At 39.4% G+C, this 16296-nt stretch overlaps 1 protein-coding gene across 3 annotated transcripts in view; it reads left to right on the top strand.

The window, feature by feature from the left end:
- The window catches only part of adcy8 (adenylate cyclase 8 (brain)), an 86501-nt gene that overhangs the window by 49016 nt on the left and 21189 nt on the right, over positions 1-16296 (top strand). For 2 of the 3 annotated variants that reach the window (XM_028020158.1, XM_028020156.1), the window contains exons 6-10: positions 1794-1952; positions 3687-3957; positions 11608-11805; positions 14440-14540; positions 15166-15367. In XM_028020158.1, coding sequence (XP_027875959.1) covers positions 1794-1952; positions 3687-3957; positions 11608-11805; positions 14440-14540; positions 15166-15367 — 931 coding nt within the window. The remainder of the gene's footprint in view (positions 1-1793; positions 1953-3686; positions 3958-11607; positions 11806-14439; positions 14541-15165; positions 15368-16296) is intronic. The other variant, XM_028020157.1, reaches the window with a different exon arrangement.

Below are 16296 nucleotides of genomic sequence, written 5' to 3'. Positions count from 1 at the left end.
ATCATAATTTGATAATGAAATTTTAGAGCTGTTTTAGGGCCTCTGTGATTTTAAATCCAAAGAATCTGCTGCTGGCCACGCCCACCCAACTCAGCACTACACTGCCTGCAAACTGTTGCATAGTTATACAATTGTAAACCTTTGAAAAGCAGAAGTGGAGCCTCCTGCACAACCAATGCATTCTGCATCCAGAATGCAGCAAGTGTTTTCTGGATGGTGAGTCAACAACAGACACCAGAAAACATAAACCTATTACCAAAAACCGGCTGATTGTTTTTAGAAAAAATCCAAATAAAAGTACAAAAATGTGAAAAATGTGTATTTTGCACATTTGTCCCCTTTAACAATTAATTTCTTTACTTTTGTTGTATTTCCTGTCTGCCTCTTGTTCCACCTGAAGGAAAGCTTTTTGTAATTTAGACGGTAGAAAAAACTCGACTTTTTGAAGTGAGTTTTGCTCGGCAGAGCTTTAGAAATCCTTCTGCCCTCTGGTAAGGAGAAGAACGCACGCAGCAGAAGTAACATCCCAGCATGCTTTTACTCCTCCAATCCTCAGAAAACGCTCGCCGACTCTGGACTCTGAGCTTTTGAGTCCGCTGACGACTCTAATTCAATAATCGTCTTTATTGCTGCTGGATGTCGACCTCTTGCTTCTCTTTCTGCGTGACATTGAGGGTGAAGAGGAGAACGTATATTGGCCGGGAAAAGAGGGATTAGTGATGGATAAGCTGTAAGATTGGTGCGTTTTGTTGCTCCAGCAGCAGGATGAGTGAAGCCAGCGAGGACGAAGCTGATTGGTCGGCTTTGTGTCGCATCAATCACACCGTCTCCTCCTCTCCGTCCTCGCCTGCGTCATCTTTCCGTCAAACTGCAGATTGCTGCTGTTGATATCCTGCAGCTGCCATTAAGCACCTGTCTCACCTTCCCAGGATGCATTTCACCTGCCGCTGCAGCGATGAGGCGTGGGGTGAAGGCATCAGCCTTCAGTCCTGCTTTCATTCTCTTCACAGATAATAAACTATGAAATGAGATGCAAATTTGTGAACATTTTTCAGCCGTTTTATTTAAGAGCTGCAGATATGCGTGAAGTGTATTGTGTTTATTTCTGAACAGCGTGTGGCAGGCGGGGCTGTCGGCTTCACTCCCACCAAAGGTCACATTCATGTTTATTAATTTGCTGCATTAATGCACAAGGCTTATATATCTTACCATATTGCTTAAAATAACAGCATAATATTATGGAAACATTATTCACTTTAGGTCAATCATATCATTTATTTATACAATGTACACTGTATAATCTATACAGTTTAAAATGGATTCATGACACAGCTGCATATCTGATCAAAAATACCAGCAGGTGTAGAAAAGCAGGAAAACTCTGCAGAAAGAGAAGAAAATATTAATTTTATACTTTTTAGTTGTATTCTGACTCATTCTGGGAAGTTCTTCAGCTGCGCTTTGCTTGGACTAGACCAACGTTCCTCTGCTTTTTTCAGTTTACACCCAGAAACATGTTTAATGTCTCTGTTGGATCCATTAGGTTGGATCAGAACCATAATTCTGCTGTTTCCTCTTTAAAATCACAAAAAAACCTTTTCCTACTGTTATTTTTAATATTTAAATTAAAAGTCTTTGTTGAGCTCAAATGTTTATTTAATCAATAATTCAGCAGCAAAAACATTTTTTCATTTGAAGATTTGTGGATATGTGGTTCTGAATGTAGGACTCTGCAGGTGGGTGAAGACGTGAGACTGGAGAGTCGGACCATAATGAAACTTTTTCTCGTCCAGATACGTCCGATCTCGTACGAAACACGACATCGACATGCGGATCGGGATCCACTCCGGCTCGGTGCTGTGCGGCGTTCTGGGACTCAGGAAGTGGCAGTTTGACGTCTGGTCCTGGGACGTGGACATCGCCAACAAGCTGGAGTCCGGAGGCATCCCTGGGTGAGGGAGCAGCGTGTGTGGGTGTGGGTGTGGGTGTGGGTGTGTGTGTGTGTGGGGGGGGGGGGGGGGGGGTGTTTATCCAACCCAAAACACAATAACAGGCAGTTTTACTGCCGCCATCGTCCGGCCTCTTCGACTTTCCTGTTTGGCCTAAAGAGAGAGAGAGGTTTTAGTTTCTGAACATCCTACAGCGTCTGCCACTGAGCCGGATCGTGACCTCTGACCTTTGCTCTTCAGTGAAATCTGTTGCATGAGATGAATGAAAGTAGAAGCGGCTCATCCAAGTGTTGGATGTGATGTTTTCGTCACATCCAACACTTCAGACGCCGGCTGTAACCGGCGAAGCGACACGGCGGACTTGACCTTTGGTTGCAGCAACATTCAGCCAGTGACCTGACACTGCTTCATTCACACCTGCACAGGTCACTGATTGGCTGCTTCATTCACACCTGCACAGGTCACTGATTGGCTGCTTCATTCACACCTGCACAGGTCACTGATTGGCTGCTTTGGGTGGAGACCCGTTAAAATCTGTCGTATTTCCTTAGTGTGACTTTAAACTATTGAAGAGCTTATTGTTTGCTCCCTGGTTATTCTGTACGGAATGCCAATAGTGCCAAATTACAACAAATAATAATACAAAAATATTTAAATGTGTCATTTATTTGTTTAATCTCAAAATAAATACAGAAATAATTTATTCAATATAAAATTATATACATGTTTTCATTTTAAAAACTAGTTGTAATTAGGTAATAATTTAATGAATTATTCTATGTTCCTGTGCTGAAGCACATCATGAATTCACTTATGGAACCCATGGAACTCAGTGGGCGGGGCTAAAGGGAGACTCTGACGTCTGATTGGCTGCTTCAAGTCAAGTCACTTTCTTACATATTTGCTACGATTTTGGGTCAATATTTTCACTGGAAGTATGGAAATAATTTCAATAAATTAATCATTTATTTACCACAAACTCTGGAGCAACACCAGTCTCTATGTCTTTAGTTTGTTCTGAAATATCTCAGAGAGCTCACTGTGCTACAATAGCTAGCGGTGTTAGCTAGCTCAGTCGCTAGCTAACACCAGCTAACGCTCTACTGTGAACTTATTAGAGATATTTCAGACCGATATATAGACTTTAATTTAATTAAATTATTGAAGTTTTTCTTTACATTGCAGTGATATTACTGAACTCAGAGTCAGAACTAACATGGAAGAAGCAGCCAATCAGACGTCATGCTCTCCCTTAGTCCCACCCACTGAGTTTAAATTATTTCACAAAATTATTTACTAAATCATGAAATATTTATATTATTTTTTTAAATGAAATTTGAAAATGCCTATATTTTATCAAATGTTTCTGTATTTCTTTCCAGTTTAAAAGTTAATGACATGTTTAAATAAATATTTAGTAAGTTATGTATATATTTAATTTATAACAGGACATTTTCACATGTTATAGGTGAACTAATCTGCCAGTTTTATTGACTTAAAACAAGCTCCTATATCCTTCTGAAAAGTTACTGGTAAGTTAGTTTTGTCTTATTTCAAATGTACAATTTGGAAAAATACTTGGTAAGATTTCATGTTTTTGCATCGTTATAAATTGGCACTCAACATTTAAAAAGGGATGATATTAAAAGGATTGTGTTTATTTTGTATAGTTTATATAAATAATCCAACATATTGATGTAACTGTGATGTTTGTTTGATATTTCTGTCATGTTTCAGACGAATCCACATCTCCAAAGCCGCTCTGGATTGTCTGAACGGCGACTACGAGGTGGAGGAGGGTCACGGCAAGGACCGCAACGACTTCCTGCGGCGCCACAACATCGAGACGTACCTGGTCAAGCAGCCGGAGGAGAGCCTGCTCACGCTGCCAGAGGACATCATGAAGGAGGCGGCGAGCTCGGCCGACCGCCGGGCCAGCAGCGCCACCTTCAACGAGGCGTCCTGGAGCCCCGAGCTGCCCTTCGACAACATCGTGGGAAACCAAAACGTAAGATCCGCCAGGTTCTGTTTCACACTGAGAAAGAACGCCCGTCCTGCAGCCGAACTATTGGGCTTCAATCAGGTTGTCAAACTAAAGCAGAGAAATGCACCACCCTTCCTGCAGGGCGGCGCTGTTTGAGGAGACGGGCCGTAGTTTTGCAGTGCATGAGATCTTCTGGGTTGTCTTGGTTGTTTTGTCCCTTTTAGTTCCTCGGATTGAACAGACAGTGTGTGTGTGTGTGTGTGTGTGTGTGTGGGTGTGTGTGTGTGTGTGTGTGCGTGTGTGTGTGTGTGTGTGTGTGGAGAAGGTGTAACATCGTGTGTGTGTCGGCCTGCCTGTGTGAGGATGACGAGCGTCATTTAACATCTTCCTCTTTCTTTTTGGTCTTAATCATCCGTGTGAAACAACAAATCTGCTGATTTTTACTGGAGGATCAAACTACTGATGTAGTTCAGTAGTTTCATTAATAACAGTAATTTAATCACCTTAAACATCCTCAAAGTCAGATCTGTTTCAGACTGCTTCACCAACTGAGCTGTAAAAACATTAAAAACCGAGCCACCCATCGAGTCTGTCTGGTGTTTAGTCACAGTTCTGTGAAAGAACGGAGCTACATGCTTCATATCGGAGTAAAACGTGTGTCTGCGTTCACACAGCACCTCTTGATGCTAAATTCAGATTTTTAAAAATGTTTTTTGTGTGTTTGTTCATACTGCTGAATGATGCAACAGCATCAAAAGTTGCTGTTACTTGCACAACTTTTCTGTTACTAAGCAACAAAATAGTTATTGGTTGAATATGTGAAATTTCCAATAGCAAAGGGATTTCTTGTTGTCTCATGTTTATTGGCAGCAGACATACAACGGATTGGCGCACTACTGCCACCGAGTGGCATGGAGTCCAAATACATGTTTTATTTTTGTTTTGTTTTTGGAGAAATCCTAAAAGGCATTGATGTCAAATTTGAATGAAATGCAGACACTTTGAAAACAATCTGATTGCATCTGATTTTGTTCCATTTACATGATCCCGTTGGCGCTAAAACTAAAGGTTGTAATATTTCATATTCCTTTATTTAATCAGGTAAACCTCGTTGAGATCTAGATCTTATTTTCAAGAGGGACCTGAGCAAAAAATAGCAAACTGGTTACAAGATAAAAACAATTAATAATAATAATTAGTAATATTTCATGGTTATTGATCATCATTGAGTTTCATCAGTTGGAGTTTCTTTAGTTTTGTAGATTCTTCAGATCTGTGTTAGATTTTATCAGTCTCTCACATCGTTGTGTTTTTGTTTTCCACTGTTGTGTTAGTTACTGAGGTTTGCAGGTTTGACTTTCATTCAATCCTCCATAAACAGTCACATTTATTTACAGTCCTGTCATGAAACTCAGAAACTGAGGCCTGCAGAGTCTCAAAGTCTCTATTTGTGAGTCTCTGTGATTATTCACTGGAATCCTGACTATTTGCTGCCATCTGAAATGTTTTCCAGGTGTAATGAGTAAATATATTCTGGCTTTAAAGCATTTGTTGCAGTAAACTGTGATTTGATTGTGTTTTGTTCAGGTTTGTGTAGTTTCCAGCCTGTCAGGCTTCCAGCTTCAGAGGAATATTGTTTCTGCTGTTGTTGGCCTGATAAAGCGCCTGTCGGATCAAAAGCCTGACTTGTGAATATCAGAGCTTCCGCTGAGGAGTTGTGCAGCGCCGTATCTGGCTCTCCTGCGGCTTCCCGTCTCCTACAGGTCCCTCCCCCCGCGCTGTCCGTGTGATTCACGTCTCTGCATCAGCGCATGCGGCGCAGAGCGGCTTGCAGGGTGTGTGTTTCTGTCCGGGTCAGGCCAGGTGAGTGACGGCCGCCGGCCGGCAAGCAGGAAGCTGGAAAATCTGAGCAGAGCAGCAGGAAACTCTGGAGACGGAACAGCAAAATAAATCCTTACGTTGTGGTAAAAACAAGAAGGCTCTGAGTCAGGGGTGTCCAAAGTGCGGCCCGGGGGCCATTTGAGGCCATTGGACTGAACTTGTGTGCTCACTTTGCAAGAACACAAAATCTAGTTTACAGTGTAAATATCTCAGTACACTTCAAACTAACTTACAAATGACTTTTTAGTATAGGAGCTTCTTTTAGGTCAACAATTCATCAATATTGATGAAAAAGGTTTAATTCCACTGGTAGATTATGTCGGATATGGAAAAATGTCTATTAAATATTACTAAATAATCTGCCAGTAGAGCTAGTACAGAGAAAACTGATCCCACTTACAAAGAATGTAAATATAATATAAGAATAAATATTTTTTCATGTTTAAAGACAGCGTTGATATCGGTGAAAGCAGTGTTAGCATTGGTAGCGCTGTTAGCATTGGTAGCTGTAGTAGCGGTGATAGCATTGGTAGCGGTGTTAGCATTGTTAGCTGGTTCCTGTGGGGCTGACTGCACATCCAGAGGATTCTTTCAGAAACGGACTGAGGAGTCCGGCAGCCTGTACTCCCTGCAGCTCGGCGCCGGCTCCCTGCTCCGCTGCGTACCTGCTGGCGGCCATGATGCTCCTCACTGCCATGGAGCTTCAGCTCATCACCAGAACCTCTGCAGCGCTGCAGGGAGACGTCCTCCGGGTTTCATCTGTGAACGGAGCTCAGCTGAATGTTTGGGCGTCAGGAGAGTCCATCAAGACATGTTTGGAAATACACATGTCAAAAGGCAATCTGCCTAATAAATGTCAAGATCGTTCACTTTATGCGACATTATTCCTGCTGCGCCTGCGGCGGCTCGTGCTTATGTAACTGCTTGCCTGCGATCCTTTAAAGAGCACCACAGGAGACCTGTTGCAGCTGCAGGCTGGAAACGTATCACATTCTAACCTTCATGGTCACATTTTTAGACATCTTCATCTCCACGTCCAGCGCTGCTGTTTCCCACAGATGGAGGTTATTTTTGCGTCACATAGATCAGCTTATGTGCAGTAAATCCGAACGCAGAGCTCAGCAGTCTGACTTTGATCAGGCCTGCTGGGATTGGTGGCCTTTCTGCTCCATCCTCTCTCAGGGACCTTCACGCCAAACACGATCAGGCCGGCCGGACTCGGAGCGCCGCTCCCTCCGTTTCCCTGCGGCGGCGTCTCTGGGCCGAGGCCAGGCGTCTTCCTGAGGTCACATCCTCCGCTTCACTGGATGTTTGGATTCCGAGCGTCTAGATGATCGCAGACAGCAGATGGTGGGTCAAAACGTCGCAGTGGGCGTGAACACTTTGCTCGATGAAACAAACGGTTTCATATTTGAGCCGAGTTTCTCCTCTGAAGTGAGCAGAAGCTGAAAGATTCAGTTAGCGGTGGGTGATGTTCAAAGGTCTGTTGCAGATGTTTTCAGTTTCTGATTTAGATTGAGGGGATTTCCCTCTTCGCTTCTGAAACACTCCAAGTGAAGCGAGTAACGAGGAGCTTCAGCTTCAGACAAATCAACAACCATTTATATCACAACAGATATATAATATCAATAGAGATATAGATAGTATGATAGAATAGTCAATAATTTTACTGAACTCCGATCCAGAACTGCAAAGCATTCTGGGTGATGTAGGCAGAGGAAAAACTTTAGCTTCTCAGTCTCTCATGGCTGGCTAGGCTAGGTTGGTGACTTTAACTAACTCACTCACTCTTTGGTTGCCTAGCAACAGCCTGCTGAGTAACTTGCGCCGCAGCATTTTCAGGTTGTGCACAGAACTGCTTAAAAAACACAACAGTTTTAATTTTTAAAAGCAACGGAGTGAAAACTGTGGATAAAACAGAAAAGAAAAGTTCACTCAGTCCGAAATATGAAATATATTTTCAACAAAAAACTAGTGGATCGATAATCGATATCAACTGATGTGAGACGTTTATATCGTGATAAGTTTTCATATTGTCCAGCTCTAACAGAACGGCGTCTTTGACCATGCAAAAAACTTTTCATCTGTATTTTCTCTTGATGCTAAGATGATGAACATGCTGATGGTTTCTTTCAAACTGATGGTTTGAAACTTCTCATATTTATTTGGAAATACGATTTAGATTTAAGGACTTGGACAGGCGAAGACCCTGGACAGGACAGACAGACTGTAGCTATGGTTACTGGAGGATCTGGGCCAAGCGGGTCGGCGGATGGGAGTCCTGATAGATGGACGAGGAAACATCCAAGATCCAAAGCTTTTTAGCTCAGATTACTAAGAATAGTGTTTCCTTTTTTCCTCCATGCTGAAATTTTTCTGTGATGTTCAGTTTTCCTTGGAGATCTCAGTACCATTTTTTAACGCTTCTGATCTGGTAACCAACAGCAACCAAACAAACATTTGTGGAAAAATGACCCAAAGTGAAACTTTTGTATTTATTCTTTAATATTTCCAAATGAAAACCGTGAGGAAACTGGACTCACGAAGACTTTTCAAAACAAAACACAGACGACCCAAACCTGTTCTAATGTTTCCAGATAGAAGCAGCAGCTGTGCCGGCGGCCCGGTTCTGGCCCGGTTCTGACCCGGGCTGCATTCTAGCAGCGGTTCGGTCAGATGTGGCTTGGCGCTGCTGTGAGACGAAGCCGTGACGAGGCTGACGTGTCATGGCGGCTCCTCTGGCGGCCTCCATTATGACCCTCCTCGTGTGTTTGCTGTCTGGGTTCCAGATATGCTAATCGTCTGACACACAGGCCACTTGATCTTCATTCATATGCAACAGAGCTTCGCTCCGGTTCAACTGCAGCTTCGGCTCGTCTTCCTCGCCTGGAGCCGCTCGGCTCGCAGTGATTAACGGCTCCGATGCTCACAGATCGGCTACAATCATCTGTTCATTCAAAAAAACAAAACAAACAAAAAAAAAACAACCATGAAAATGGATTTAATTCAGCTGCAACTGAACGTAGTAATAAATTATTCTGACAGTCAATCCTTCAGTGAACGGTTGATCGTTTATAGGATCTGCAGATAAAAAGCTCAGTGCTCTGATTAGCTATGGCTAATAGCTTAGCTAGCTATTTTTTTCATTTGTTTTTACAGTTTGCTTCTTTAACAACATTGTAGTTCATCACATTTAAACCCTGAGAAGAATATAAATTATAAAATGAATTTTTATTTTTAGCAGTTTTATCAAGTTTTCTACTTAGTTGTTTTTGCTAACTAGCTTGAAGATAAGCTAACAAAATGATGTGACACTGAAAGACAAATGTAGCTAAATTGATCAAATTTTGAAAACACAATTTGAATCTATAGAAAAGAAAATTTCTGTACCTCTTCATTATAATACTGTGTGACAAATTACAACTTAATAGTGAAGGTATAACTATGAAAATATCAATTAGAAACCATGTCTTTGGATTAACGATTATTCAAAAGATTTTCTGACAGAATCTGAACCAGAAGAAGTTAAACTTTTTTAGAGAAGTTCTAAGAAGTTATTTTTATTTTAAATGACAAATGTGTATATTTCTGTACAGTTTTGTGTTAATTTCTGTTCAGAATCTGTTGCTCTTTCAACAGGCGGCTTTTTAGAGTCTGTAGTTAACAATTAATCAGCTACTAAATAAACTGATGTTTGTTTCACTAATCAATTAATGAAGATTAATTATTTGAGTCCTGGCATTTATTTAACATTTTATATTATTTTGGTGATCTTTTTAAATAGTTTGTCAGACTTTATGAAAGTTTGTCTTTGGTCTGAGTAACAAACCAATTAATTCACTCAGCCATAAAAAGACTCCTAAACTCAAAGGATGAGCAAATAACTGACTGACTGATACCTGCCAGTTTCTCCAGTTAAATCTGTAAACTGACGGCCCAGTGATGCTGGCGGCAGTGAGAATCGTTGTTTCTGTCTCATTTTGGATCGTGTCGATGTGAGGGAATCTCCCTGCAGCTCCGGATCTTACGGCTCTGAGTGATAAGTGTCTGAATCGTGGCCGTTTATTATTTCCAGGTAGTTTCCATTAGCGTGTAATTCTGGCGATAGTGGAGCCGGCCGGTAACAAAGGGCCAAAAGCGTCCATTAATCAGGACTGATGGGGGACGGCCATGCATGTGGAGCCTGAAAATTAATTTTTAATGATCTATCTGAGCGTGATGGATCTCATGTGTTAACGTGTCGCATTAGGCGAGCTGAGGTGAGACGCCGCTTTGTTCAGAGATATTGAATCTCCAAACATCTCCATCTCCGCTCACAGCTTACGGCCGGCTGCTCTGCCGCTCTCTGACGCTCCAGATTGTAACCTGATGCTGCGGCTGCAGCGGTTTGGAGGAAATGGCTGCTGTCGCTGCTGTGACCTGCTGAGCTTCTCATCAGGGATGATTTTGTTTTCATTTCAAAGCAGAAAAACCACCGCATGGAGATCTGACACATGCTAGGAACGATCTACGATTCTTTACAAAAATATTCTCATATTCAACCATTTTTCTTTACACTTGGTCACTTTACAATAAATTTTAGTAGATATGTTATAGAAAGTTATGAATTTTATTTTGTAGCATTTATTGTGAAAACAAAGTAAACAATGAAAACTTATAGCTGAAAAACATGAGCCGTTTTTTAATGTTTTTATGTTTGTATTTTGAAGTATTGCTTTAGAAACGGCAACATTTCTTAATTTTGTTTAGCTCTTCTGAAATCTAGTTAACCGCTAAAGAATAGATGGAAATGCGTTTGCGAAATAAGCTCTGATGTAGCGAACGCTGCCATCTGCTGGCGGATCTGTGCCTTACCAGAGCCATGAAACTGAAAACTAGCCAACACAGTTAGCTTAACTTATAAAATATAACAAATAATACCAAAAAGCACCAATAATGCACCGTCTCGAACAAAATACTGTGAGGTTTTGTGACAGAATGTGAACAACTTCAAGTTGTATTAATTATTGGTGCAGATTTCTTCTTCAAACTATTCACACTTTGTTGTCTGGTCATAAATAAATTAATTTTAACTCAGTTGGTGAAGCACTGTTTCTGAAACGATGATCATTCCTGAGGAATCATTGATTTAATTAACCTGAATTTTACCTGATAACTTAGATTTAGTGATACTGGCTGCTGTTTTTGGACATCAGACTTAGGTCAAATCTTTACCAGCATCCTGGTTTTCCTCGTATGTTCACACAGTTCTTTGGCTTTAAACTTGTGAAAATATTTTAGATTTTGTTTATAATAGAGGAAAAAGTCAAAGGTACTTGTTGTATTTTTCTTAGTTTCCAAAAGTTTGATGGGAAGGGATTAAATTAAACCAGATGAACTTGAAAATCTTTAATTTTTTTGGGAAATTTGTGCTTGTTAGAGTCTAATTTGAGTTTTTGCATCTGGACTCTTATCTGAGCTGTTTTTTCCTCCGTTTCCTGCCTGATGATTTTGGTTTCCAGCCCTGTAATTGTGTTTTAATCTTTCTGACGGTGTGTGCGTTACTCTGAGCTCTGTCTCCACTAACACGGCCGCGGCGCGCCGCCGGAGCGAATGGGATCTGCATGTTTTGCTCTGAGCTGTCGCTCTGACAGCTCATGTTGCATTTTGGTCTCCCGTCTTTCCTCCTTTTTGATTTAATTTTGTGTTTGTAACCAATTGTGTGTCTGTTGTTTCTTTTTTCATTTGTAACCTGAATGAAACGGAAACGGGGGACAAGCAGGTTCATTCTATGTGCATGTGCTTTCCCTCTAGACTCTGGCTGCCCTAACGAGAAATTCGATAAATCTGCTTCCAAACCATCTTGCACAAGCTTTGCATGTCCACTCTGGTCCTGAGGAAATTAACAAGCGAATAGAGAGTGCCATCGACTTACGGAGTGGCGATAAGTTGAGAAGAGAGCATATCAAGCCTTTCTCACTGATGTTTAAAGACTCCAGCCTGGAAGAGAAGGTAGCTGGGGTTTGAGATAGATCCATGTTTTCTCCTCTCTCTCCCTCCTCATACCTACTTTTGAGATTTCTAAAAACCAAAAAATGACACCAATTTTATTAAATCATGAGTAAGCTAAAGGCACTTACATCGAGGTTATTTATTAGTCTCTCCATTTTTGCATGAATCCCTGAATAAATACAAGCTAACCAAACGAGGACAGCCGTCAAATTTAAAAATTGGGGTTAAAATAAATAAATTTGCCATCAGTAATCTTTGTTCTATTATAGAAACTGGTCACTTTTTATTAAAAAAAGAACAAATTAAGTATTTGAGTAATGACTAAACAAATCCAATCATTTTTATCTGAACTTTGAGAACCACTAACAAATATTAATCTATAAAAAGAAAAAACATTGTTTCTGTATTCCAAATAAATCAAACGGAAAACAAAAGCTGGAGAAGTTTTGCTTTGAGGGAAGTTATTTCCATACTAAGATATTTTAGCATAAATTTTGTTTTGTTTAGGTTAGAATTTGTTAGAATAAAATAATAAATTTGTGATTTCAGTGGCACACTTTGGACTCCATACAGAAAAACTGGCCTGTAAAAATTCACCCCAATAAAATCCAGATTTTCTGAGTTTTCCTTTTTATTTTAGGTTCACCTAAAAAATTATTACTCATATTTTAACTTTAATAATCACAGAACAGATATGTTTTGTTTTCTTTACCACAGTCTATTGACGGCCCTTCAGTTTACTCATGACCAAAACGTTCGTACCATGGAACTATGGGAAATTTACAGTTCTGTGGACAAAATTGACCAGTTCAGCTTCATTTTTAAATAATTTTTTATTTTTCTCTTGTCTTATCTTTTGATCACTGCATTCAGTAAAAAAAAATTAAAAACCATCAGCCTTGTCTAAAACAATTTTTATCTTCAAATCCTGAATGTTTGAAATTGAATTTTTATTAAAAGTGTAAAAGTAATAACCAGTAAAAAGATGGTGATTTAAAAAAAAAAAAAAATTTCTGAATAGCTTTTGCAATAAGCTGTTAGTAATTTGCAGTTATTCTGACTTGAGTAAACAGACATTTGTCATTTGTAATAAGAAAATTCAGGACAGTAGTTTAATGGTTAAAAACGCTAATTAACAGATTATAATCAGTTTGTTTATTACATATTTTTTAAATAGACAGCTGTTTTATCAGGACGTATCAGGAAAATCATCAGTATATTGATTATCTAATGTTGTTATGGTGATTCTGTGATCATTAATCATGAAGAATTAAAGTATAAATAAAAAGTATGAATGTTTTTTCTTTGCTGAATGCAGTCTCCTTTTGCACATCTTTTTAATAATTTCCCGTTTTGTTTTTGTTGCTGTCGAGTTCATATTGGCTTCCATACTTGTGTTTTATCACCATCCCCCAAAACTACCTTAAGTTAAATACTTTTATTTTGTTTATCTGATTAACCTGTAAACCTCCTCAGTAAATGTGCAGTGATTTGGTGTTGGCTCCCTTCATCCTTCTTTATGATTTATTTATTTCTTTTTTCTTTAATTAATTTATTTTCTTTGCCAAAGTTGTGACCGAACGTGAAGCATCCTCTTGCTAATTTCCCAGCACCCTTGAAGAAAGAGACAGAGGTGTTTGGGGCAGCAGGTGTCCCTGGGGTGGAAAGGGGCAAATAATCTTAGCCATACTGTGCTAGCTACCTAGCTTCCCTCAGGAACGGCTAACCTACAGATTTACCTTCCTCAATGTTTAGACATTTTTCTGAAGTTTTAAAACAGGCCTTTGTTTTTTTAGCAGAAAATTTAAGTATATTATTATTTGACAGTTTTGCAAAGAAGAAAGTTTTTTTTAGTTCGACGATTTTCTTTGCTAAAGTTTAGCTGTGGCTAATTAGCATAGTTTAGCTAGCGACTTTTAAAATGTTTTTCTTTGTTTTTTTGCTACTTTTATCTATTTTTAGTAAAATTTTATTTATCAGTCATCATATTTAGACCCTTGTAGGAAAATAAATGCATTTTTAAAAATATTTAGTAAATGTATTGATCCATGTAGTTGTTCCTGATAACTAGCTTAAAGAAAAATGTGACTCTTAAATACAAATGTAGCCACATTTATCAAATTCTGAATACAAAATCTGAATCAACAGAAAATACATTTTCTGTTCCTGTTTAGTTTATTACTGTTTGACAAAATACAAGTACAGAAGGCAAAACATAAAAGGCACCAAATTAATGTCTTTGCTTTTTTGCTCTTTATTTTTTAGTTGTTAATTAGAAGGGCAATAAAAACATGTAATAAACTCATTTTCCTGCATCTTACTTTAGTCCATGTTTCAGGTTTAGGGTTTATTTTTGCTCAGCACTCTCTGTTGGCGTCTCGGCTAACATCTGAAACGCTCACAGCCAGCATGGTGTCTGTCAGCTTCCCCAGGACCCACGGCTAACCCACCAGCTCCTGTCTCTCTCTAACGCTTGTGGTCGACCGAGTCGCATGCATCTGTGGCAGTGCATCCGTGTGTTTGGCACATTTTGACTCGTCCAGTCCTCTCTGTTTGTCTGAAAACCTGTTTCTCCCCCTCGCCTCCTCTTCCTCCTCCTTTTCTCTTCGTCTTCGTCTCTCTGTCCCTGTGCAGTACTCACAGATGAGGGACGAGGTTTTCAAGTCCAACCTGGTCTGCGCCTTCATCGTGCTCATCTTCATCACAGCTATTCAAAGCCTGCTTCCCTCTGCCAGGTAAGGGAACGTCAAAAAAGCAACAAATGGTCCAGCGCGGCGAAACCGATAAGACTCAGAGAGAAAAATCTAACTGGATAATTATCCTACCCTGATAAAAAAAAAAGCAAAAAATTGTCAAATGTATCTTAAACACATTGTACAATCTGCAACACCGTATTAGCGACAGTAAATTTCCACCATAAGATCATGGAAATTTATGAGTTTCAAAAGTAAAACAGTTTAAACTTTTGGAAGTCAGAAATTAAAAAAATGTTTTGTCTAAGATTTCAGAGATTAATCTCAAAATCTTTAGCGAATTTTTAACTTTTCAAGCTCAGATGAAGCGTTGAAGTTTTCACTCAGAGAAAATCTGATTTCAGTTTTCAGGTATTTTTCTGCATCATTTCCAGGTGAAGCAGCTCGTTATGAACAACGCTGCTCATTCAGCAGCTCAGGACAGGAAATGGAATGAGATGCTGGATAATGGTTTTGTTTCCTGTTTTTCTGACCCTCAGAGGGATTCTCATGTTCTGAAGTTAAAATCTGAACATAGAAGAGTTTCTTCAGATATGACCCTCTTAAAGTGTCACAAACTGTTTAAAATGATCAGTATTTTAGTTAAATCTGTTTTTTGTGCGTGCAGAATGGTGACGATGGTGATCCAGTTCTCGGTCCTCATCGTTCTCCACTCCTGCCTGGTTCTGGTCACGACGGCGGAGGACTACAAGTGTCTGCCTCTGGTTCTGAGGAAAGCTTGCTGCTGGATCAACGAGACGTACGCAGCGCGAAACGTCATCATCTTCGTCTCCATCCTCATCAACTTCCTCGCTGCAATGATCAACATTGTAAGAGTGATTAAAAAGAAAAAGGAAATTTCTTCTGTTCTAGCTTTGAGATTTTCCACGCCTGACAATGATTTTATTTCCACCATCGACTGTTTGCCTATAAGACAAAAATTGTGTCTTTTGTTCTGAAAGGTTTTCTGCAGTCAAATGTCTGCAGATTGCAACTTTTCATTCAAACGCTTTTATATTAATAAACAACTGGTAAAACTCATGTTTAAAGATAGTTACTTTATTCTATTCTTAATAGAAATATCAATCCTAGATAAGCCATTCTATGTCTCTAAATTTTTCAGCATAATATTAAACATAAAAACTGTTTTGTTTTTTGAAACAACATTTTTTGGTGTTTTAATTGAAACATTGATGAATTTTAAATTCACACAGATTTGGCCAAAAGTTGACATTTTTAAACGATATGGATAATTTTGCTGAGGAATGTAGATGTAGTCAAAGTCTCAGAAAGAGAAGGACTGCAGGATTTACAAGTCGCCATATTTTTTCTCCTGGAAGTTTAACAAAAATATTCTGATTTATGTAGCTGGATGGCAGCGGCAACTGAAACACGATGTTGCTGGGATTTAAATCAGTATGTTTAATGAAAGAATGTTAGCAGGTAAATTGGGCAACATTCTGGTAATTTATGAAATAAAACCTCGAGTCCTCAATTTCTGAGAATGAGACGAGAACAAGTCCAAAAGTCCGTCAAAAAATTATCAGGAAACCAAAAGCGGTCTATAATACCACATACAACATTGGTAGTTTATACATTATTTATCCAAATTAGCTTCGTTACTGAAAACTAGACGATGGGGAAGTGATTCCAGTGTTATTCCTGGTATGTGTTAAATATGCATCAACAGGCATTAATGGTAGACATTCACCACCTGGGCTGTTTTCAAAAACAAGACTCACATTGGAAAGTAGTAACA

The sequence above is a fragment of the Xiphophorus couchianus genome, chromosome 6, assembly GCF_001444195.1.
Source record: "Xiphophorus couchianus chromosome 6, X_couchianus-1.0, whole genome shotgun sequence".
Taxonomy (NCBI): Eukaryota; Metazoa; Chordata; class Actinopteri; order Cyprinodontiformes; family Poeciliidae; genus Xiphophorus; species Xiphophorus couchianus.
Note: the sequence above shows the minus strand (reverse complement) of the source record. Positions and strands in the feature narration are given on the sequence as shown.